Source organism: Meriones unguiculatus, chromosome 7 (assembly GCF_030254825.1).
Source record: "Meriones unguiculatus strain TT.TT164.6M chromosome 7, Bangor_MerUng_6.1, whole genome shotgun sequence".
Lineage (NCBI taxonomy): Eukaryota > Metazoa > Chordata > Mammalia > Rodentia > Muridae > Meriones > Meriones unguiculatus.
The window spans coordinates 83,223,882-83,248,618 of record NC_083355.1 but is presented as its reverse complement, the minus strand read 5'-3'; the positions used below and the strand labels follow the sequence as shown (position 1 = coordinate 83,248,618).

At 44.5% G+C, this 24,737-nt stretch overlaps 1 protein-coding gene across 3 annotated transcripts in view; it reads left to right on the top strand.

Moving 5' to 3' along the window:
* Window positions 1-24,005, top strand: part of LOC110547761 (coiled-coil domain-containing protein 170-like) — a 41,953-nt gene extending 17,948 nt beyond the window's left edge. For 2 of the 3 annotated variants that reach the window (XM_060387670.1, XM_060387669.1), the window contains 7 exons: window positions 4,813-5,069; window positions 8,021-8,144; window positions 10,397-10,702; window positions 12,787-12,984; window positions 17,675-17,896; window positions 20,559-20,774; window positions 23,737-24,005. In XM_060387670.1, coding sequence (XP_060243653.1) covers window positions 4,813-5,069; window positions 8,021-8,144; window positions 10,397-10,702; window positions 12,787-12,984; window positions 17,675-17,896; window positions 20,559-20,774; window positions 23,737-23,895 — 1,482 coding nt within the window. In that variant the 3' untranslated portion in view covers window positions 23,896-24,005. The remainder of the gene's footprint in view (window positions 1-4,812; window positions 5,070-8,020; window positions 8,145-10,396; window positions 10,703-12,786; window positions 12,985-17,674; window positions 17,897-20,558; window positions 20,775-23,736) is intronic. The other variant, XM_021635534.2, reaches the window with a different exon arrangement.
* The last annotated feature ends 732 nt before the right edge of the window (window positions 24,006-24,737 follow it).

Sequence of the window (24,737 nt, the reverse complement as noted above, 5' to 3'; positions counted from 1 at the left end):
TCACAGAGTTGCCCTCTGACCTCTACACATACAAATGTTATGAAGCGCTCCAGGCCCCCCCCCATAGGAATAACAATGATAAAGATTTAAAACGTAAAATGAAGAACGCTAAGGTGAGAAAGGCAGCTAACATGGACTTCTGGTCTCTCCACACACACACACACACACACACACACACACACACACACACACACAGCAGCAGCAGCATAGAAGTTGTCGTAGTTTGCTTTCTATTGCTGTGATAGAGACAACGTGACCAAAAGCAACTTGGGGAGGAAAGGGTTTATTTCCATGTAGAGATCACAAGTTGACTGTAAAGGGAAGTCAAGGCAGGGACCTGAAGGCAAGCACCAAAGCATCTTCTCAGCTGAGGTTTCCTCTTCCTAGGTGACCCTAGTTTGTGTCAAGTTGACAAAACAAAAACAACAAAACAAAACAAAACTAATCAGCGCATAAGTTTTTCATGTTGTCATTGTAAGTAATAACACAGTAATGGGTTTTCAGCACACTAGCGTGAGTCTGAGTTAATAACACATAACCTACTTATTATGTTTGGTAAGAAGTTAGGAAGGAAGGAGTTTTCCCGAGAGAGTAGGTTTTTTTTTTTGTTTTGTTTTGTTTTTTTAAGATTTACTCGTTGTTTAAACAGCGTTCTGCCTGCCGTGTGCCTGCAGGCCAGAAGAGGGCACTATGCGGTTGCTGAGAATTGAACTCAGGACCTTCAGAAGAGCAGCCAGTGCTCTTAAACCTCTGAGCCGTCTCTCCAGCCCCAGATCAGATTTTCTTTCTTATCGCGTAGGGATGGAGTCCTCCTTGGTTTTTGAACTGAAGCGACTAACGCAAAGGCAGGCTTGGGATGAGGAGAGGGGGGAGCAGAGAGCCGAAGAGAGCCGAGGAAGGAATGCTTGTATGAAGGAGCTCAGTAGAGATCACAGTTCTGCCTCAGGGCCACCCCTCCCCACCCCACAGGCTGTGGCACAGGCTGCAGTGACAGGGAGGTGGGGGCAACGTGCACCCTCATTCTTCTCTACGGTATGTCTCAACGGTAACGCGTGAGAGGTTTGGGGGTTTGTTGAGCTGGACTCAGATGCAATTACTGTCAGCGGTAGTGGCAAGTTTGGTGTGTGTGTATTTGCCGTGGTGTATGTAAGGCAACACTCTACCAGCTGACCTACGGTCCCCAGCCTATTTGCCATCGTTTAAGATAGACTCGAACTATGTAGCTCAAGCTGGCCTTGAACTTGTGATCCCCCTGCTTCAGTTCCTGAGTGCTAGAGTCAGTTCTCTCCTTCCACCCTGTGGGTCCTAGGGATGCCCTTCAGCTTGTGGAGCTTGGCTGCAAATGCCTTCATCTGGTGAGCCATCCTTCTGAGCCCTGAAAAGCTTTGAAACCGAACTGTCAAGAAAGAAAGGTTTCAGGTACCTTGCTTAAAGAAAATATGTAAATTATCTCCAAGAAGTTCAAAGATTTTCTTCAGTTGCTTGCTTTGAGATGGAGTCTCACTATGTCACCCTGGCTAGCCTTGAACTTGTGGGCTTAACTGAGTCTCCTTTGTAGGTTACCAAGTAGCTCAGGCTACAGCCATGGGCCCCAGTGCCCTGCTCACTACACACTCATGCCTGGCTTTCAAAGAATTATTTGTTTGAAGCTACCCTCTGTGTACATATAAGCATCTAAATATTCTTTAGGATCATTTTGTCATGATTTTAGATACTATATACATTTAAGAAAGAACATTCCATCCAGGCAAGGTGGTGTGCACCTATAGGCTCAGGGCTCAGGAAGCCTCCACAGGAGCCTTACTTCAGAGGCTGGCCTGGTCTCCATAAGGCTTAGAGATGTAACTCGGTGGTGAGAAGCCTGCCTAGCAATGTGCAAGTCTCTGGGTTTGATCTCCAGCTACACCCCATCCCCCAAAGACTCTGTAGCTCCTATTCTAATCTAACAGAAATTACAAAGTCAAAGCCAGGGAAATGCCAAAGACAGGCAAAGGCCTGTCTCCAAGACTGACAACCTCAGTTTAGTCCCCAGGATATACATGGCGGAAGGGGAACAAACTTCTGCAGGTTGACCTCTGACCTCTGCATGTGTGTTGCCATGACATGTAACACACACACACACACGCGCGCACACACACGCACACACACACACAAGCTAGGCATGGCTGCATACTCCTATGGAGCCAGTACTCAGGAGCTTGAGTAAATTTGACGTTAAGTTTGAGATCAGCCTGGGTGGCCTAATGAGACCTTGTCTCAAAGATAAAACTTTGGTGATAGTTCTTATGATATGGTATTCTCATGTTAACATTACAAACGGAAGTTTAGCAATTTCAACAAGATACCTGATCGTCGGCATGAGTCATCTCCACCTCCCCCGGCAGCCTACCATTAAGTCCCTTGGGGACCCAATTGTCTCGAAAAGGTAGTTTTCCTCTTCACAGCATGCTTTTTGGTTGTTTGGTTATAATTAAACTTATTTCTCTGCATAACGTGCAAAAATAATTGCAATGTTTTTCTGTCCTATAATGGAGAAACAGGTGCAAGAGATCTGTATTTGGCTAGGGCCAGATTTAGAAAGAATAAATATCAGCCCATTCAGCTGGTGGTTGTGTGGACTGGTTTAAGGAGTGTGGTATTGAGCTAAAACTCTAGCAGAGGTGGGCTGCAGTGGCAGAGTTAGGAAGTCACTGAACATATGGAGTTGGATATGGTAAACAGGATACAAATTCAATGCATTTTAAGGATTTATCTTTAACTTATCTGCATGAGTGTTTGCCTGTATCTACGGCCAAAAGAGGATATCAGATTCTCTGGAACCAGAGTTACAGATAGTTGTGAGCCAAGCCACCATGTGGGTGCTGGGTGCTAGAGATGGGACCTGGGTCTTTTGGAAGATCAGTGGGTGCTTTTTAACCTGTGTGAGAGGAGGAGGACTTCCTGAATAAAGCAGGCAACTACACTGAGCACGAGGCCGGACAACGAGAAGAGACTGTGGACCTCGTCCAGCCTGTCTCTAACGCAAAACAGCTCCAGGTGTCCCCACCCTCATGCTCACCTTTGGCCTCCCAGGAAGACCATCACCACAGCTGCCTGCTTCGGTTGCTGCCTGCAGCACAATTCCGCTAGGAAGCACGTAGGGCCCTGAGGGTCACCCTTCCTTCACCTGTGTCTACTTTTGAAGCTGCACTGTCTCAGATGCTGGCGGAACTCCCCCGGGGTGTGTGTGTGATAAAATCCTGGAGTCTAGTGCTTGCTTTTCCTTTAGCCCCATAAACTTGGTGTTCTGCACAAGGGCCACAAGACCACACTCCAGTGACACTCAGACTTGGCGATAAGAAACCCCACCACAGACTGTGACTGGATGAGGGGCCCGTTGCAGCTGCTTCTGCACATGCTGGCCCTGCCTAGTTGTGAAACTTCACAGACCGCATAGGCATTCAAATGACGTGTGTATTTTATTTACTAGCAAACAGATGTTGGGCCAAGCACCTCTACCCCGTGGCTTGGGTCTGCAACCCTGGGTAGGAGTGGTGTAAGAGGTGACTGACCTACAGAAAAGCTGAGGTCAGATGGCTACTACCTCGGTACTGGGGGAGGAGCTAGCTGCTCTCTGTAGGACCTCTCCATAGTAGAGAGGCTTCTCAGGCAGGGAACACCCAGAAGGATGAAGCTGCAGGTGCTAGTTTTTGCACACATTGGTCAGTTCTTCATAAAACCCTCCTGCCTAGAAGGAGGAAGGCTTTGCCTTTCTGAACCTGGGTTGCTGGGACCGTAAGGGGTGTGGTGGGTGGGGGACGGGGCTCTTGTCAAAGGACACACACTTACTCAGAACTTCCGTAGCTCAGGACGTCGCTTGTTTTCTATAGTCAAGCAATTATTGAAGAGAAACCCAAAGAAACTATAAAATACACATTGCCAGTCTCTGTAAAATATAGCAGGAACGAGATCCAGATGTGCCCGGGATCCAGATGTGCCGGGTATCTGGGAGCCCTTAGGGGCAGATCTGGAACTAGAGTTACAGGCAGTTGTGAGATAGCGTGTGGGTACTGGGAATTGAATTTGGGTCCTCTGGAAGCACAACCAGCACTCTTGACTGAAGGGCCATCTCTCTCTTTCATCACACAGCTAGCCTTTTTTTTTTTTTTCTTCTTCTTCTTCTTCTTTTAGACATAGCTCTGGTTGCCTTGGAACTCACTATGTAGACCAGGCTGGCCTTGAACTCACAGATATCCTCCTGCCTCTGCCTCCTGAGTACTGGGGATTAAAGACGGGTATACCACCACACCGGCTACAGTTAGGCATTTTAATTTTTGCTCTTCTTCTGGATTCTCTCCCTCTATTTTTTTCCCCACCAGCACGAATCAGGAACCAGACAGAGCTGTGAGCATGCCTGTGTTCACACATCAGAATGCAAGACATCCAAGGCTATAACATCGCTCCTGACAGAATTTCCCAAATCCATTATTCCTGTAATTTTTTTTTTTTTAAGTTTTTTGAGACAGGGTTTTTCTGTGTAGCCTTGCCTGTCTTGGACTTGCTTTGTAGACCAGGCTGGCCTTGAACTCACAGCGATCCACCTGCCCCTGCCTCCCTGAGTGCTGGTATTAAAGGAGTGTGCCACCATGCCTGGCCTGTTGCTATTTTATTTTAAAGGGCTTTTAAACATTAAGAGATACTGTTAAGGAATAGATTGGAAAGGCTTCATTTTATTCTCTAGTAATGTGTAATATATTCACAGTAACGTAACATCAGGATGTTTAATGCATGGTAAGTTATTTTAAGTTGGTACTTTCTTCCCCTTCTCATCAGCTGAGAAATCTTCAAAGCAAACTTTTCATGAAAGAAACTTCATTGCAAGAGATGAAGACAGAGCTAGAGAGTTACAAAGAAAGTAACGCCCAGCAGTCGCTACAGATAACATCCCTGAGAGATGACGTCAGGAATCTTCAGGACCTTATTGCTTCTCTAATGAAAATTAAAATTTTGAAAAACACAAATTCTCAGAATCTTGGAAGAGGCAACTGGGATCTAACTGAGCAAGTTATAGACTTAGAGAACCGTCTAAGGTAGGGATTTTCCGGTCTGTTTTCCAACATGCCTTTTGTTATTTGGTCTTTCTTTTTGCCTTTCTTTCTTTCTTTCTTTCTTTCTTTCTTTCTTTCTTTCTTTCTTTCTTTCTTTCTTTCTTTCTTTCTTTCTTTCCTTTCTCTCTCTCTCTCTCTCTTTCTTTCTTTCTTCTTTCTTTCCTTCCTTCCTTTCTCCTTCCTTCCCTTCCAACTTCTCTCTCTCTTTTTCTTTTTTTTTCCGAGAAAGATGTTCTGGAACTCACTCTGTAGACCATGCTGGCCTTGAACTCACAGAGATACACCTGCCTCTGCCTCCTGAGTGCTGGTGTGGACCTGTAGGTGCTCAGCACTGCTGAGGCTGAGCCACGTGCCTTCCTAGGGGCTTGCTAACCCCAGAACCTGACCCAACTGATGAGCTTTGGGTCTCAGTGAGAGAACCTGTCTCAACTGAAAAGATGGGGGTCTCCTGAAGAATGCCATCGTAGGCTGACCCTTGCCTCCACATGTATGCGCAAACACACACATGCTTGCATGGGTGTACACATACATACACACACACACACACACACTTTTTACTAAATTGTATAAGATCCACCTTAAAGAGTATACCTGTGTGAGCATGTGTGAGTGTGTCTGTGTGTTATTGTATACGTTTGTGTTTGTATATATTTGTGTTTTTGTATGTGTGTGAGTGTGTGTATGTGGTACTGTGTATGTTTTTGTTTGTGTATCTCTGTGTGAGAGTGTTTATGTGTATGTGTAGGTGTTTTGTGTGTGTGTGTTTGTGTCTGTGAGTTCGTATATGAGTATTTGAGTGTGTGTGTGTGTGTGTGTGTGTGTGTGTGTGTGTGTTGCTGAGTGTGAGTTGGCCAGCCATCACCACTATCTAGTTTTAGAACATGCATCACCTCCAAAAGAGGTCCCACACCCATGGATGCCACACTTTCATCACCCGGAAAGGAGATCCCCTACCTGTGGACGCCAGGCTTCCCCAGCCCCCAGAGGTCACTAATCCTTTATCTCCATGGAAGTTCCATTCAATATGAGTATAACCATAAACATACGTGCCTGTTCGCCTGGGTTGTAGCGTTAATCAGTACCTCGGCTTCTCTTACAGCTCAGCTATTATGGCTTGGGCACGATGGCTATTTAGCCATTTATATGTTGAAGGATGTGTGGGTTGCTGCTAGGGGCCTTTTTGTTTTATGACTTATGCTGCTATAAACATTCAACTACAGACTTCTACATAATTTTCTTTACTCAGGTTTTGTTGGGCTATAGAGTAACTGTTTAATTATTTGGTGTTACTTGCTTTGTTTGTTTGATTTGGTTTTTCAAGACGGGTTTCTCTCCATGTAACCCTGGCTGTCCTGGAACTCTCTGTAGACGGGGCTGCCCTCAAACTCACGGAGATCCCCCTTCCTCTGCCTTCCAAGTGCTGGGATTTTGTTTGTTTTGAGATCCAGGTCTCATTGCGGTTCAGACTGGCCTCAAACTCTGTGTCCTGGAATCTGGACTCGCACTGTGATCCCCCTGCCTCCCACGTGCTAGGATTGCAAGTGAGCACAGCCAGCTTCTTTGAAGTTATTTCTAAGGCGTTTCCAGACTGCTTTCCAAAAGAGGCCGTTCCTCTGTCTATAACCCCAGCAGCAGTGGGGCCGGGTCACAGTGTTCCCACAGTCTTACTAAGATGAGGAAATTGGGCTCCTGGAACCAGAGTTTTAGGCGGTGGTGAGCCACCTAACGTGGGTGCTGGGAATTGGACCCAGTCCTCTGTAAGAGCAGTAAGTACAACCGCTGAGCTATCTCTCAAATTCCTTGTCCCCACCCTTTTTATATAGGGTCTTACAATGTAGCCTAGCCAGCCTGGAAGTTGCCTTGTAGACCAGGCCAGCCTTGAAGTCAAAGAGAGATCCACCAGCCCATCTTTCATTGGTTTCAAATATTGAACCGGTTGCTTTTTTGTCAACCTGACACAGACCTAGATATATCTGGGAAGAGGGATCTTCACTGAGAGACTACCTCCATCAGACAGGCCTGTAGCCAAGCCTTTGGGGACATTTCATAACTGATGATTAATGTGAGGGGGCACAGCTCACTGTAGGCAATGCCATCCCTGGGCTGCTGGTCTTGGGGTGTATCAGAAAGCAAACTGAGCAAGGCATGGAGAGCAAGCCAGTAAGCCTCATTTGCCCATGGCCTCTGCTTCAGGTCCCGCCTCTAGGTTTCTGCCTTGAGTTCCTCCCTGCCTTGCCTTGGTATGATACTCCCTAACATGGGAACTTAAGCCAGAAAAATCCTTTTCTCCCCAAGTTGCTTTTGATCATAGTCTCTTATCACAGCAACAGAAGGAAAAGAGATAGATGTCCTTTGCTGACATTTATTATTTCTGTTGGAAAGTGTGCCATTTGCGTGCCTTCCTGCTCTTTGAGGTTAACCTGGGCTTCTCTTGCAGGCTTCTCTTGCTGTTTTTAATTTTAGTGGCCTGACTGTGATATGGCTGTATATTTGTCCAATTTCAAATTTGTAGATTTTATTGGATTTTCAATTAATACCTTTGATTTTTGTTTAAAAAAATCAGGAGCTATTTTTCCATATATTGTTTCTGACTCACCCTGTCACTTGTGTTATAATGCTGAAGTTTCAGGTTTGTTAGTTTTGTTCTGTTGTATTTTATTTTTATTTGACTCATTTATTTAATGTTTTTAAACAGGAAATTAAAAAAACATTAGAGCCGGGCATTGTGGCACACACCTTTGATTCTAGCACTTGGGAGGCAGAGGCAGGCAGACTTTTGTGAGTTCGAGGCCAGCCTGGTCTACAAAGCGAGTTCTATGACAATCAGGGATGTTATACAGAGGAACTCTGTCTCGACAAAAAAGTTTTTTAGTTATGTTGAAAATTGGTTGAGCTGGTTTCATTGCACTGTTGACCAGTTTTACTCTACACAGAGAGTACCTGGTAGAAAGAGAGAAGGCAGAAATTCTGGAGAAAAGGCAGTCCTATCCCAGCAGACTCTCTCCCTACATACATCTGAAAGGACCAGAAGAATCCTTGGATATTTTCCCAGTGAAGGTGAGAATGAGTTTTGACTGTTTCCCAGGAGGAAATGGTAGGTGTTGGGAAGGATGCTGGTTCTGTTGTGGACAGAGAAGTCAAAGAAGCTTGGTGGACCAGATGGCTGGGGTACTGCAAAGAGGGCTAGAAGCTGTCTGTGATTCCAGCAGAAAGGTTTGGAGGGAAGGAATGGGGCCCTGAAACACCCGGGAGGGGGGGAGATAGTGAGATGTCAGAGCTGTCCATTTCTTGTTCAGATAGGCTCTTTTGATGAATTCACGTCCCTGGATGTAGGGGAGCAGGCCCAGGTACCACAGCCAAGTTGTTTGTGGTTATCAGTTTTGGTCATTGACACCTAACACTATGGATTCTAAGACGAAGTGCTCCTTAAAGAGGAAGGGAGGAGGCAGGCCATTACCGAGGGAGCCCTGAAAGTTTATTGCCAGCTCCTTACACCATCACAATTCATTCTGTAAAACAGGGACCTGTGTGACTCAGTTAGTGTGGAGGATCCCATTAGAAACAAACAAACAAACAAAAAAAAAAATCAAGGGCTGAAGAGATGGTGCAGCAGTTAAGAATGCTTTGCTGTGCAGGTGCGAGGACCAGTGTGTGGGTTTTAACACCCATGTAACAAGGCAGGCATGCTCAGGCATGCCTCTATCTATCCTCAGCACAGAAGGGGCCAGGATCAGAGGGTCTCTATGGTTTTCTGGTTCCCAGGTTCAGCAGAGACCCTTCCTCAAATGAATATAGCGGAGTGTGATAGCAGGGGACACTTGACACCTTCCTCTGGCCTCTGAGAACAGGCACACACAGCCATGCACACGCACACGCATTCAGCAACTACTGTCAACGTAACTTCAATTGTTATACGCATCTCAAGTAATTGATTTTAACACTTTCCCCCTTTTGAGCTTCTGTTGTGAATCTCTCATACCTAAAATAATAATAATAATAATAATAATAATAATAATAATAATAATAATTCCACGAGAATTGGAATCCAGTCAGTTCGAGCTTTTCTTTCTTGCTCTTTTTCCCCTCTAGGTTTTTAGTGATACAAACTCATCATTACTTTTATTATTCTTTTCTCTCTGAACTTCACCCAAGAACAACAATGACAGCAACAGCCCCACAGCAATTGAACTTGCTGACTCAGCAGGCGGACTTCTGGGCGGGGGTGGGGGGTGGGGGGTGGGGGGGGTGGGACTCAGCAGGGCAGGCAAGCGGGCTCAGCTGGTAATGTCCTTGCTGAGAAAGCCTGATTGCCATTGTTCGGTCCTCAGATCCAAAGGTGGAAGGAGAGGATCAGCTCACCAAAGTCGTCCTCTGGCCTCTCTCTACTTGCACTGTGGCATGTGCGCTGTCCGCACCCACTTACACACTTACTTTTTAGTTTAAAAAAGCTCAGTGTTCTCTTCTTTCTTGTCATATTTACAAGATAAACAGCCCAGGGGAAAGAGATGTAATTTCTTTCACTTACATTATCAAGGTTGTTACATTTGATAAGCATGATTCTTTTTTTTTTTTCCTTGCCACTGAGCTACAGTTTCAGCCCTATAGAAGTATAGTTCTTTATGAAAACATGTCTCCCTGACAGCTCTTTCCATAATGGCTTCCGTATTTCTTTGGTGACCCTTGCCCAAATCAGTCATTTCATTAGGCGTTATAGAACGATGGTTTCCCAGCTGGGCATGTTGGCACACAGGTGTAATCCCAGCCCTAGGGAAGACTGCGCTATGGGCTCATTATAGTTTGAAGCTAGCTTGGGCTTGGCTATACAGCAAGATCTTTTTTCACAGAACCCAGCAGGGCCAGTGTGAAGGCTCAGCAGTTAACAGTCTGGCGACTTGACTGGCAGCACGTGAGAGATGGAGAGAAGTGATCCCTGCAAGCTGTCCTCTGATCGCCATATGTATACAGTGGCACATACCACCTCCCTCATAATAATAATGAATAAAATAATTAAAATGATAAAACGATAACTTTTACATTCCTTCTACACCGTGAGCGCGAATGTTCTGTAGCGTTTTGCCCTCATCCACAAGGGCTTTGGGCTAGCTGTTTCAATTCCTACTCTTTGCAGTTATTATTTCTTCTTTTAATTCTGTGCCCTTGCTTCTTATGTGACTCTAATGTTTTGAATTAAGAGTCTTCTCTCTTGAGGGTTCCTGTTATCACTGTATTTATAGTTCCTAAGAAGGGGCATAGGTATCTCCATATTAAGTTTCAAATGGAAAGTTTAAACCCTGTGTTGGTACATTTAGGACAATGGTGAAGCCTCCAACTTTGAAAGAGACAACATTGTTTACTCTGAAGGACCAATCGATGGACAAAACTTCGGGGATAAATGTCAACAAGATTTGATACACAAAGAAAAATTAACGTTTGAGTTGGACAGACCGCCACATTCCTGCCGCCGGGACACCACAGCTGAGCAGTCCCATCACCAGAATTTCCTTGCTCAGCTGGCTACTTTACTGAGCGACAGCATCGGCCCTATACTAGCCACAGAGGAATCAGTGAAAGAGAGGATCCAGGAAATGGGCATAAACGAGCAGCTGTGGAAATCTGTAAGTATACCGTCAGAAAAGCTATCCTTTCCAATTGAATTCTTTTTGTTTGTTTTCAAGACAGAGTTTCTCTGTGTAGCCTTAGCTGTTCTGGAACTCACAGGGATCCGCCTGCGTACCCCTCCTGAGTGCTGGGATTAAAGGCGTGTGCCACCGAGGCCCGGCTTAATTCTCTTTTGTTTTTTTAATGCATGTGTTTGAGTGTGTGTGTGCGTCGGAATGTGTGGACGTGCAAGCCAATTCATGTGCAGTCCAGAGGCTGACCCTGGGTGTGGTCACTGGGGTTCACTGATTTGGCCAGTCTGGCTGGTCAATGGGCTCTAGGGACCTGCCTGCCTCTCTAGCACTTGTGTACACACTAAGCTTTTAATATGAGTGGTCAGTGTCCAAGCTTGGATCCTCGTGCTTGCACAGCAAACATTTTACCGTCTGAGCCATCCCCCCCACAGCTCCCCAATTTTATTAGTTTAGTATGTAGATTGTGATATTAGCCAATTAAAAGCTCTTTGGCTTCACTGTGATTTTTTTAACTATTTGTTTCTACTTTATGTATGTCCATGTGTGCGTGTGTCTATGTGAATGTGTGTGTGCCTGTAGAGGCCAGAGGAGGCCGGAGCTAGAGTTCCAAGTAGCTGTGAGCTTCCGGACTGCAGGGCTCCCAGCAACTACCTTGGAGTAAAGATGTAAAGCAGAGTAAGGATCCCGAGGGAGACAAGAAGCTGGAGTTCGGTAGCCGGTGTCGGTTCAAAACTCAAGAGTCTGACCCAGAGTATTTTCTTTCAGGCATATTTACTCACAGCACCATTTGGTGAAAACTTGAGGTCTTCAACCTCAAGACAAAGCTACATCGGAACCCTTTGTAAAGTGCGTGTGACGTTTTCCTTTAAGATGGCTTCTGTAGATTGAGGGCAAGGGATGTCTTTCACAAAGACAGTTTTTATAGATCGACAAGTTCACAGCAAGGGCCCCGGGGGAGGATCTGGTGTGGTTGTCTGGGCCGCACAGGTAGTACAGCACAGTGCAAAGGTCACCTGGCTGTTCGTCCACTCCCAGCCTTCTCAGCGGAAAATAGCTTGCACAACCGTCCGTTTGAAGAGACAACCACGTGTGTTTAACGTGTCTGGTTACCCCACCCCACCCCGCCCCGGTGCTCTGTGAGCCAAGAACTTCTGGGCCTACCACACCCGCCCTGGGTGTTGGGACCTGAGCCTGAATGGTAAGCGCCTTACAGTTCTGAGCCATCTCTCCAGCTCTTCGAGGTCATTTTGACTGCATTTTTATTACTAAATAAAAATGTCCTGAATTGTGCTGGAGACATTGTGGCTTGGTTGGAGCACGGAGGCCTGCTATGACCCCAGACTCCCCCAAATGCCAGCTGTGCGTTCTCGGGCACACATTATCTGTCCCGTGTTTTAGTTCCATTTGTAAACTGGAGTGAAGAGGTGTCATTCCCACTTCTCAGCGTGGCTGCAAAGATTAAACGCGTTGATACATGATAAGTGCCTACTGTCGTTCAGTTAAATATTAACTTAATAGTACTATATTAGCCAGCACTATGAACGTATCTTATCCCTAAGGTTTTCTACTTTCCCCAAACAACAAATACATCCAGATGGATGATCCCCAGCTATAACACTAGTACTTGAGAAGCTGAGGCAGGAGACATGCTGTGAGTTCAAGGTTGTCCTGGCTGACAGAACAAGATGCTGTCTCCAAAATCCAAACAAACAGTGCTATCGAGACGGCTCCGTGATTAAGAGCACTTCCTGCTCTTGCAGAGGACCCAGGTTCGATTCCCAGCACCCACACGATGGCTCCCAACCATCCAAAAACTCCAGTTCCAAGAGATCTGATGTCTTTTCTGGTCTCCTTGGACACTGGGCATGTATGTGGTGGTGGGGCACAGACACACATGTAAGCAAAACACCCATACACACCATAAAAAAGTACAGGTCAAATCTACTCATCTGTCCAGTAAGTCAGCCTCACAGCAGTATGTACAGAAACAGAACTTGTCTATGGTTGGAAATGGCGTGGGACCCAGGAAGCACTGGGAAGTGCTTACTCAATGTCACGTCTTACAGAGGTCTGAAGGCCTGCAGCAGGAAATTCAGAAGCTCACCAAGAGGCTTGAGCAGCTCTACTACCTCTATGAAGAGGCCATGGAAGGGTTACCCCAGGCCGAAGAAGATTACACAGAGCAGAAAAGACCCCCTCGACGTCTGGAAGGAAAGGCTGCTGTCAGCCCCTCTCCGAGGAGCTTAGACGTGGGCAGGACAAAAGTAAGGGCTTCCTGAAGGTGACACGTTTTTCTAAGAATGATCCTGGTTTTGTTTATTTCCTCACTAGCTGTAACATTACTAAAGCTGCTTTGTACTATTTATATCTTTCTACTTTGTGTGTGTGTGTGTGTGTGTGTGTGTGTGTGTGTGTGTGTGTGTTAACATCTTACTGAATACCTGGCTGTACTCAAACTCAGAGCATTCCGTCTTCAGCCTCCCACAGGTGTGCACCTGAGATCTGGCTTATACTTTTCTTGAGGACAGGAAAGGGGGAATTTGCTTCAAATCATTATTGCTTTTGATTTTCTAAAAAAAAAAAAAAAGAAAAGAAAAAAGAAAGAAAACCTTCTCTTGGGGCTGAAGAGATGGCTCAGCAGTCAAGAGCACTATCTGCTCTTCCAGAGGTCCTGAGTTCAATTCCCATCAACCACAGGGCAATTCATAATCATCTATACTGGCACCTGATGCCCTCTTCTGGCAAGCAGGTGCACATGCAGATAGAGTGCTCAAATAAATAAATCTTTAAAAAATTAAATTAAAAAAAGTTTTAAATTTAAAAGCCTCTCTTCCTTTTTTCTATCTTTTTCTCTATTGTGCATATATTTGATAAGTATTATGATGGTACTCATTAATATGAATCTTATTTTTAATAGTTTTTTGGGGAGACAGGGTTTAGTTTAACAATATAATGGAGCCCAGGCTAGACTGAAACTCTGTGTAGCCAAGGCTGACCTTACATTGGCAATCCCCTCCTCTCTGTCTCCATAATCGAGCTGTGACTGGAGACTTGTGCCAACTCCCCCGGCTAAGCCATATCTTAACTCACCTTTAAATGAGGATGATTGGGAATTACACTCAAAGGGATGGCTCTCTAGTGGTGGAGTTGAAGGAATTGTGATGGATAGACACAGTGGTAGCCATGAGGGGACATAGACAACACTTCTCATCATTAGCTGCAGACCTTCTCTGCTTCCTGATTCCATGTATCTGTGAGGGAACCGAGGGCAATGGCTGCAGTTTATTTCCAGAAGTTTCTTTTTCCATTTCTGCTCCTCTTCATTGAAGTATGTGCCATGTGCTGGCCTATGCCACACAATTATAGAAGAACAATGGCTCAAAGTGCTATCTCGCTCTCTCACCATTGACTGAGTTGATCTCTCGGCCTGGTCATCCATCAGTGTGTACTTTTGTTGTTTTGGCTTGACACGCTGGGAATCAATCTTATCATGTGGCCTTGGCTGGTCTGATAGCTGCCAGGAAGACCAGGTTGGCCTCAGACTCATAGAGATCAACCTACCTCTGCCTCCCCAGTTCTGGAGCCTTTCAGTATTTTTTAATAGCTTTTTAAAAGCCTCCATCATTGGGGCTGGAGAGATGAATCAAGAGTTGTTGCTCTTGGAGAAGACCTGGGTTCGATTCCCAGACCCCACATCATGGGTCATAACCATCTGGTACTCTAGTTCTCAAGGATTCAATGCCCTATCCTAGTCTCCTCAGGTACCAGGAATGCACATGGTACACATACATGCATGCAAGCAAGGAGTATAAGATACAATATAAGACATGATACGTGAGTCTAACAAAACCAACTCCTTTATCATTATGAAATGACAGGGGTTTTGGCTTTGAGGCAGGGTCTCACCATGTAGCCTTGTAACTTGATACAGAGACAAGGCCAGACCCCAACTCTGAAATCTGTAGCCATTAAATGCATGTGCCATCATGCCAAGCTTCAATCTAAAATAGTGTTTAAAAAAAAAAAAGTGTGCCTTATAGTGTCCAAGCTTGATCATAACCTTCTGCATCTGCTCTTGGACAATAGTGATTCCTGTCTGTGCAAAAATTTAAACAATTTATCAGATTTTAAGAAAACATGAATAGCGTATCATTTCCTCTACCTCTTTCTTTTTTTCTTTTTGTTTTTTTTTTTTTTTTTTGAGACAGGGTTTCTCTGTGTAGCTTTGGCTGTCCTGGACTCGCTTTGTAGACCAGGTTGGCCTCTAACTCACAGTGATCTACTTGCCTCTGTCACCGCGCCTTGGTTTCTGTATCCCTTAAAAAGGTCTCAGGGAAACAGTAATAACTGTCTGATCCCTCTTTTTGCCTCTGTCATCCCAGGAACCAATGGTTTCGGCATGCATCTTTCAGAGACATGGCTGTGGTACCTTACTGTTGCAATAAGTGAACGTCACAGCCAGTTGAGTCTGGTGACATTTTTTTTTTGTTTGCTGGTTTCTCTGTGCATATAAAAATTGTAATGACATTATATTGTAGTCTATTATGTTTTCATTATCTATAACATGTGTCAAAATAAACTAGTAAAATGTTATTTAGAAGGATAAAATAGACAGCCAGGGAAGCTGATTTAATGAAGGTGAAAATACGCAGTTATTTGTGTGGTGGTTTGAATGAGAATGGCCCTCATGGGTGCCTATATTTGAACGCTTATTTCCTAGCTGGTGGAACTGTTTGGGAAAGGATTAGGAGATCTGGTCTTGTTGGAGGAGGTGTGTCACTGGGGCTGGGCCCAGGCTCTCTCTGCCTCCTTCCTGTGAATAGGATGTAAGTTGTTAGGTAGTGTTCTGGTGCCTGCCTGCCCACTGCCATGCTCCCCGTCGGGATGATCATAAATTCATCCCCTGACGCTGTAAGCAAGCCCCCAACTAAACGCTTCCCTTTATAAGTTGTCTTGATCATGATGTCTCTTCACAGCACTAGAAAAGTAGCTAAGACAATTTGTATAAATAGAGCAGGAAAATAGAAAAGAATGTTTTGTCACCTAGAGACAATAAATAAAAAATCTGGGGGGGTCTTGGTGGACTGTGTGTGCTCAGCATATTTAAAATGCTTGGTTTCAATAGGTGGGGATGGTGCATGCCTTTAATCCTAGCCCTTGGGAGACAGAGACAGGTGGGTCTCTGAGTTTGAGGTCAGCCTGGTCTAAATAGCTCCAAGACAGCCAAAATTACACAGAGAAAGCCTGTCTCGAAAAACATAAATAAATAAATATCCTTGGCTTGATTTCTACCAAGGATGAGGAGAGGGGAGAGAAAAGAGGAGAAAGCAGAGGAGAGCTAAAAGAAATACATGATAGACAACATAACAAGACAAAGTCAGAGCCAACATATCCAAGATACTCAGAACACCAGGAAAAACAAACAAACTACTGAGCTTAATGAGACAATCCAGTAAGTAAATAATTAGTAAAAATATAAACACACAGTCTGAAGAAGTTCAGGTAGCAAGGCACTTGCTTAGCATAAAGAAAATCCTGGTTTCTGAATGAAAAAGAAAAAAAAAAAAAAGAAATAAAAAGGAAAGGACCTGACTGCTTCTAAGTATAGTGGAGAAAGTTTACTGCAGAGAAAAGGGAGAGTCCAGAGTGGTCATGACCCTGAGCCAGGTTGAGGAGAATGGGGAGGGAAGGGGGGAGGGGGAGGGGAGACCAGCTGCAGCAGCCCGGAAGCCAAAGGTACAAAAAGGGGCAGGTAAGGAAATGTCAGGATCATATAGGGAAGAGCCTCTGGGGAGTTCAGGGTAGAGGGTGGGGTATGCCAGCCATACCCTGTAACAGGTAGGGACTGAAGGATGCTGGGAGAACCTGAGTCCAGGTCCCTTTGATAGCTTAAATAGGCACCTCAGCTGTTTGTCCCAGGTTTGAAACGTAACAGGTTCCACGTCCAGTAACACATAAACTAGGCATGGAGGCACACGCCGGTAATTCCACCATTCTGGAGGCGGAGGCTAGAGGATCAAAAGGTCAAGGTCATCCTCAGTTATGTGATGAGTTCCAGGCCGGTCAGGGATTCATGAGCCTCTTTGTCAGAAACCCTCCTCCAAAACGTCAATCAATTCCAAGACTTTGAGGCAACCAGTGTTTTATGAGAATATTTTCTTTTGACTATCCTATACGTGTGTGTGTGTGTGTGTGTGTGTGTGTGTGTGTGTGTGTGTGTTTGAGGCATGGTTTCTCTGTGTAGCCCTGGCTATCGAGAAACTTGCTCTGTATGTAGACCAGGTTGGCCTTGAACTCAGAGATTCCCCCTGACTCTGCCTCTGGAGTGCAGGGCTTAAAGGCTTGTGCCACCACCGCCTGGCGTTCTATGACTATTTTAACATAACTGAAATAAGCATAGTTTCTTTAATACACTTTTTCATTTAGCTATATCACTATTTTTGTTTAATCTATATTTTAGAAATAATTTCTAGGAAATATATATCTAATACATAATTTAACTATTCTGATTTGACATTTGCACAGTTTCCATATTTTCCATCACAAATTATGTTGTATATCATGTTGCATGTGAATCTTTATCCAAGTTTTTAATACATTTTAATATGTTCCCAGAAAAGATGGATGAATCTATGCTAGCACATAGTAGTTATTATAAAAGTGACCGTTTAACTGTACTTTCTCTAGCATTGTGTCATGATTTTCATTTGCACACTTTTTATTATTTTATCAGTTGATATTTATGCTGACGGATATTTTGCTTATTCAGTTATCATTAAACTTCACCCAGAACAACATTCTTTTTTTAGTTACTTTTTAATTTTAATTTTATTTTTATTAATATCAGTTCATTCACGTTGTATCCCAGCTGTAGCCCCCTCCTCCTCCCCTCCCAATCCCACCCTCTCTCCCCAGAACAACATTCTTAAAGTACAGTTCTTGATTTCAATCCAGTTAATCTCTACAAAGGAAAACTCCAGGACTGGAACTGCCCATACAGATAAACACAGCAAGTTCACACACTTAGAGTTGTTATTGAATATTGAGCAGAACTCCAAGACGGCTGCAGCCCCAAGAATGGAGGAGAAAATTCAGAGACTTCAGAAGCAGCTTAGTGATTTGAAATTGTCAAACAAAAACATGAAAACTCAACTGACGAGGGTAAATGTCCTTAAGGTGAGTGAAGGGAAGCCGGGCTTTCAAACATTCACCTTTGGCTTCTTCTATTTCAGTTGTGTGTTTCCCAGTGAACTCTGATCCTTTTCATTTGATGGGTTAGTGGGTAGAGGCACTTGCTGCCGAGCCTGAAGATATGAGTTGAATTCTCCTGAAAGTTGTCTTCTCGGCTCCACGTGTGAACTGACAGCAAGTCAGTTGGTCTCGGCCTGTGCTCCCAGCCAGGTTCCACCGCTCTATGCCAATGGAAAGAGCCAAATTAGGGGCCTGGAGGGATTGCTTAGTGGTCAAGAGCACTGGCTTCTCTATACAGACGATGCAGGATTGATTCCAAGCACCCGCATGATGGCTAACAAACCGTAATTCCAGTTTCAGGGGGTCCAACTTGACCCTCTTCTGGGCTCCTCAGGCATTGCATACAAGTGATACACAAGCATTCCTGCAGGCAACACACCTACACGCATAAAATAAATAAAGTATACATTTTTAAAAGGAGTCAGATTAATAGTGGGAAAAGAGGAGATTTATTCAGTTAGTTTGGCCACATTGTGAAGAAGGACAAAGAGATCCAGAGACACCCCACACACAAGTCCATCTTTGGGGTCTTGAAGTGAGATCTCAGTTTAAATAGTTTAAATATGCACATTTAATGCACATATTCTGGGCCGAGGTGTGACTCTCCCAACCACTGACCTATCATTGTCTGGGTCTCAGTCTCACACATCCACTGGTCTGACAAGTTGTTAGGATTGTGTACAATTTCCTCCTAGGAGACAGGTTTCCCCGCCGGCTGTGACTGTTGCTTCTCCCAGGGTGAGATTTCTGTGGAAAGTCCCGTTCCTTTGGGATCATTGAATAGTCTGATAGTCAGATTGAGAGACACAGTCTCTCACTAGGACATATTCATTTCTGTCATGTTATTTACAGTGCTGTGGCATGTGCATGCATACATGCACACACACACACACACACACACACACACACACACACGCACACACACACAGGTGAGATCCCTGCAAGCATGCAATGCGCAAAAACCCACACCTCACCTCCACACAAAAAGAAATGTCTAAAAACTTTAAATCTCAAAATGATTTTGGATACATGCAAAATTATTACAACTTACAGGACGGTGTGACCTGTATTCTAATTCTGTTTAACACAGTTCCTCATGTTGGGGTGACTCCCAACCATAAAATCATTTTCATTGCTATTTCATGACTGTAATTTTGTGGCTGTTGCGAACTGTCGTGTAAATCTCTGGGTTTTCCGATGGTTTTAGGCGACCTCTATGAGAGTGTCATTTGAGCCCCAAAGGGGAACCATTGCTTATAGGATAATAAACTGGATGTCTGTGTAGCCACCAGATTGTTACTGCTCCTTTTGAAGCCAACTTCTCAAAAGTAACTAGGATTCCAGCTGTCAGAACTGGAAACCACTCGCTTTCTGTCTTAGGCCCTAAAGATTTATTTGTATGTATAAGCTCATTGTACCTACATGAGCTTGTGTGTCCCACGTGCACACGTATGCCCACAGAGGCCAGAAGACGGTGTTTCAAGATCCCTTGGAGCTAGAGCCAGAGGACGTTGTGAACTGTCTTGAGGGGGTTTTAGGACCCAGACCCAGGCCCTCTGCATGAGCAGTGAGCTGTCTCTCCAGCCCCTGCTTTTGGTTTTGCTGGAGTGTTTGTTAGAGAAATGATCTCACCCAGTGGCTCTGGCTGGTCAGGAACTTCTGACCTTCCCGCTTCTGCCTGGAAATTGCTGGGGTGTTTTACTGTAGTGTTTTATCGGGTCAATAGGCTATCTTATTTTTAATAAAATATATTTTTTTTATTCTTTTTGGGCCTTCTAACTTCTTGAACTATACTATTTCAAGAGTTAGTTGCATCTAAATTCAAACATGCACTAAATAATCAGCCATCTGGTGGGTGCTTTATCGATATTTCTCTCCTGCAGAACCAGTTATTTTCTGAGATTTAGTTAATATGCAGTGTAATAGCATTGCGGGCATAGAAAATGTTAAGCCTCTTTGAATTTCATGTGTCCAGAATGTAAAATTACTAGGACAAGGTATGTTACTAGTGAATATTATAGAATATTAAGAAATATTCTCTTAATTCTGAAAAATGTCCCCATGTTTCTTATGAAGTTTTTTCTTCCTTCCTTCCTTCCTTCCTTCCTTCCTTCCTTCCCTCCCTCCCTCCCCCTCTCTCCCTTCTTTCTTTCTTTCTTTCTTTCTTTCTTTCTTTCTTTCTTTCTTTCTTTCTTTCTTTCTTTCTTTCTTTCTTTCTTTCCTCCTCCTTTCCTAACCCTAACCTAACCCAAACCCGAACCCTTTTTCATTCCTTTCTTTCCTTTTTCTTTTCTTTCTTCCTCCCCTCCTTTCTTTTTCTCTTTCTTTTATTATTATTAAAGGCATGTGATACAGGAGTAGTATCATATGCCTTTAATCCCAGCACTAGGGAGGTAGAGGCAGGAGGATCTCTGCAAATTCAAGGCCAGCCGAGTCTCTGTACCAAGTTTCAGACCAGCCAGGACTGCATAGTGAAAGCCTGCCTCAAAACAAACAATGAAACAAACAAAGAGGAATTGTCTGTTACTTCCAGGAAATCTAAACATATTTTTCTCCTTTCACCCCCCCCCCCTTCATCCTCACACAGGATAAGACAATCGAGAGGCTCAGGCAATCTGTAGCCAAAGCTGAAACATTGAAAGAGAAGACAGCTGCCAAAACAGATAACTTGAAAACCACAGCAGACACTGCTGAGGAGGCGGTGAAATCCGAGGAGAGGGCCCAGCCGAAGGCAGCCCGGGACCCTCCTGAGCTTCCCACGGTCAGGAGCACCCTGAAAGGGGTCTCAGGACGAGAGCAAGAGGTCTCTTTCTTATGACTGTATTAAAATCTGATTACACCGAAGTGATCAACATTCATCTCAACTTAGACTTTATCCAGCTTTGACGAAAAGGGGTGTTTTGGTCACTGGCATCAGAGACGGTTTGAACTACCGAGCCTCTCAGATGAGTCCCTGACTGCCATAAGCAGCACCTTGCACCTTATAAGGCCTTTTTTCTTCTCTTCCTGGTGTCCATGTGACAGCTTGTGTGTTCCATTAGCAGCTGTTTTTTTGTTTGTTTGTTTTTTCCCGTATGGCAGGAAATATGGCCACTGAGAAGCATGTAGTTTCATATTTAGGTTCTGTGACAGGATCCATAACCCCAAGAGAAGTTCTTCCGGGTCGGGGTTGGTACTGGGTCAAGTGCATCTCCCTATGAACCCAACATGGCTAGGGCCAGGATATGTGCCTATTTTAGCTTCTGTTTGTGTACACCACCTCTGACAAACCAGGATGGTCGAACACGTAAGACAGGGAAACATGCTTTATGTTGCGTCCCGGTCCTTGGGTTAGCACACCTGCCTAGATTGTCACTTTTGACATAAAAGCCATGGCTGGCACGAAGATGAGACATGGCATATTCTGAAGGTGACCATGGCTTAGACAGAAAGATTTAGGTTGCCCCAAGTACCATGTTCCAATGTGCCAGCAATTTCATGAAGTTTTTGTAGCAACAACAAAGAAATTATAAATTGAAGATAGATTTTGTTTTTATTTATTAAATTGCTGTTTGTTTGTTTTTTGGGACGGTGTCTCACTACATAACCTTGGTTGGCCTCAGCCTTCTATGTACACCAGGTTGGCCCTGAACTCACAGAGATCCTCCTGCCTCTCTGCTTCCCAAGGGCAGGGATTAAAGGTGTGCGCCACGAGCCTGACAAGACATTAAAAATCATTTCTATTTTATTTAGTTATAGTTTATATATAGGTGTTTTGCCTGCATGTATGTCTGTGCATCATGTGTGTGCCTGTGGCCTTCTGGGTGCTCTCTCCAGATCCAGAGAGACAGACAGTTGTGGGTGGTGGGAATTGAACCTGGGTCCTCTGGAAAAGCAAGCACAGTGCTCTTAACCACTGATGCATCTCTCCATCCATCCATCCATCCATCCATCCATCCATCCATCCATCCTATCTAATCTATCTAATGACTGTTTTGTACATATATGTCTCCACATGTGTGTGCGATGCCTGAGGAGTCCAGAAGAAGGTATCAGATCCCCTGGAACTGGAGTCACAGGTTGTTGTGAGCTGCCATGTGGGTGCTTGCAGTACTCTGAACACTGAGCTGTGTCACCAGTCCGCTGTTAAAATACTTTGGTCCACGGTTCACGAAGGTGCATTGTTCAGTAAAGTGGGAATGGCTGCTTTGGTGCTTCAGGTGCTGTCTGATGAAGTGCTTAGCCTTCGTGGTAGAAGCTAGGGGCCATATTTATACATTCTGAAAGTTCCCCACCAGTCACAAAGTTGTCAGGTCACACGTGAAGCTGGGCAGTAAATGGCACAAAAGAGGACAAGATAGCTCAGGATAATTTGGCTCTGGATCTGTATCAGTCTCGCCATATTTCTGCTTTAGAGCACTTCCCAGGTTTCTACCAGGATCTATGATTATTTCAGCTGAACAGTGCCCTCTTCTGTTGTCAGAACAAGGGTGCTTGCTTTTGACTTTCCTTGTTTTTGAGGTACTGACGCAGGCCTTGCAGATGCTAAGAAAGCACACTGCCCTGAAGTTCCAAACCCAGCCCTTAAACTTTTCCTTCTGAGACAGGGTTCCACTCAGTTGCCGAAGCTGGGCTTCAACTCCTGTAACCCAGGCAGGCCTTGAACTGCGTGGTTTCTTGGCAAGTCTTTCTTTGGAGGTGGAGGGTCTGTGTGATGGCTCCTTCTGCAATACTCTCTTTATATGATCCCTTAGTTCCATCATCTCTCTTTTCTGCTCCCCACCTTTCCCTTGTACACTCTTGCAGCCTCCTCTCACAAACCTTGCCTGTTAGAACTGCCGTTCCTGGTCTCACAGGCTTTCAAGCCTCTTTCTTCTCATTTCCCGCCAGTCTGTGTGCTGATCCTTCGGGTCTCAGGCCGGCAGACATTGAATTCACCACCCTCTGGAGCTGCTCTGCTCTCACACACAAAGTGAAGGCTGTCATTTCCTTTCAGTTGGCTTTGTGGGTGTTTTTTTTTTTTTTTTTTAATTTGCTGTCCTTGTTAATCCCTTTGGCCTTTGGAGGATGTTTCGAGAAATATACATTGAGGATTGCTATTATCATTAAACAAATCAGAAGCCCAAAAGACCCAGGGGTACGTGCCAATAGCCCCTAGTTTGGGAGATGGAAGCTCACGAGTCACTCAAGCCCAGGAGTTTCAAGGCTAGGCTGAGTAACAGAACAAATTAAAAACTATGCTGGCAAGACACATGCGGTGGGTAAAGGGGCTTCTGCCAACCCTGCCAACCTGTGTTCACTCCATGGTAGGAGGAGAGAACTGACTCCTGAAAATGTCCTCTGACCTCCACATTTTACATACATGTACAAATAACTAAATGTAAAAAAAAAGATTACAAAAAATAATTACATTATGAATGAAATAGAATGAATAATAAAATCAGGTTTAATGTACAGAAGTAAAAAAATGAGAAAAAGAAATAAAAATACACAAGAAATTTTAAAGAATTCTTGTAATAGAACAGATTTTTCTAACTTGACAGTGCTGCTTCACCCAGGTGTGAAGGAAAGCCTGGCTGTAATTGCAGCGTTTGGGAGACTGGGAGGAAGAAAGTGGGGTTCAGGTCTAGCTCAGCAGCAGAGCAGGACCCTTTAAATCCCTCTAAGATACGTTGCATTAAAGAAATGTTTCATGAACCTAAATTTCAGTCCATACCAGTTTCATCATACGTGAGTGTCTGACTCACAGCAAACGACACATTGATTTGTGCGGTGGTTCTTTGCAGCTTACCGACTTTCGAGAGACCATTATGAAGATGTTGGGATTTAACTTGAAAACAGCAGACAAGGAAGTCATTAATCAGCTGAAGCTTGTCATCCAAGTTTATGAAATCTCCAGCAGATCAAAGATGGCTTCTCACCAGGAGGCTGGACAGGACAAGTGAGCAAGCTCTGCCTCTACTCGCTGCCAAGAACTTGGGTCCAGAGGTTTCGTACAGCATCCAGGATACAGCTCCATTGTGAATAAAAAGCACCCAGAAAGGTTCACTTACGACCTCTTCTGTCCTGTGTTTGCTGTTTACCTTTCCCTTTGGGATGATCTTTCTTGACACTATCCCTGGCTTAGTCTGTCTTGTCACTGATGACATATGGTACTGACCTGATTACTTTTACTATTTTAAATAGGATAGGAATCATAAACGTATTCTGTAATATCTAGAACCCTAGTCAATAGCCCATGTCTTGAATGAGTGATTGCATCAATAACCCCTCTTAGAAAGGCAGGGAATCTATCCTCTGTTGACCGAGTCTATCTCATTTTCTCAGCCGGGCACACGGATATCAGATATGACATGTCGAGAGGCTAGAAGGCCGTTGAGACTCCTTGTAAGTAGAACAGGGCAATAAACTGTGTTGCGGTTTTTGTCCTAGTATTCACTAGTATCTACCTAACATAGGCTCATTTTTTCCTACCAATGGTTACATCATTCATTTACATGTGTGTTTTGAGAGAGGCTCTTACTCTGTAGCCCAGGCTGGCTTCACACTCAGGGCCTTTCCAATTTCTATCTAGAAACCAACTCTAGAACCTAGAGGTTGCTACGTGTGTGTGTGTGTGTTTGTGTTTGAGACACAAACATGCTAAGCAGCACAGACTGGCCTCAAAGTCGTGCTCACACACCCTGAGTGCTGGGATGAAAGGCCTGTGCCACCACTCCTGGCTAGCTTGCTCGCGTTTTGTTTTTTAATTTTTAAAGATCTACGAGTGTTTTGTGTGTGTATCGTG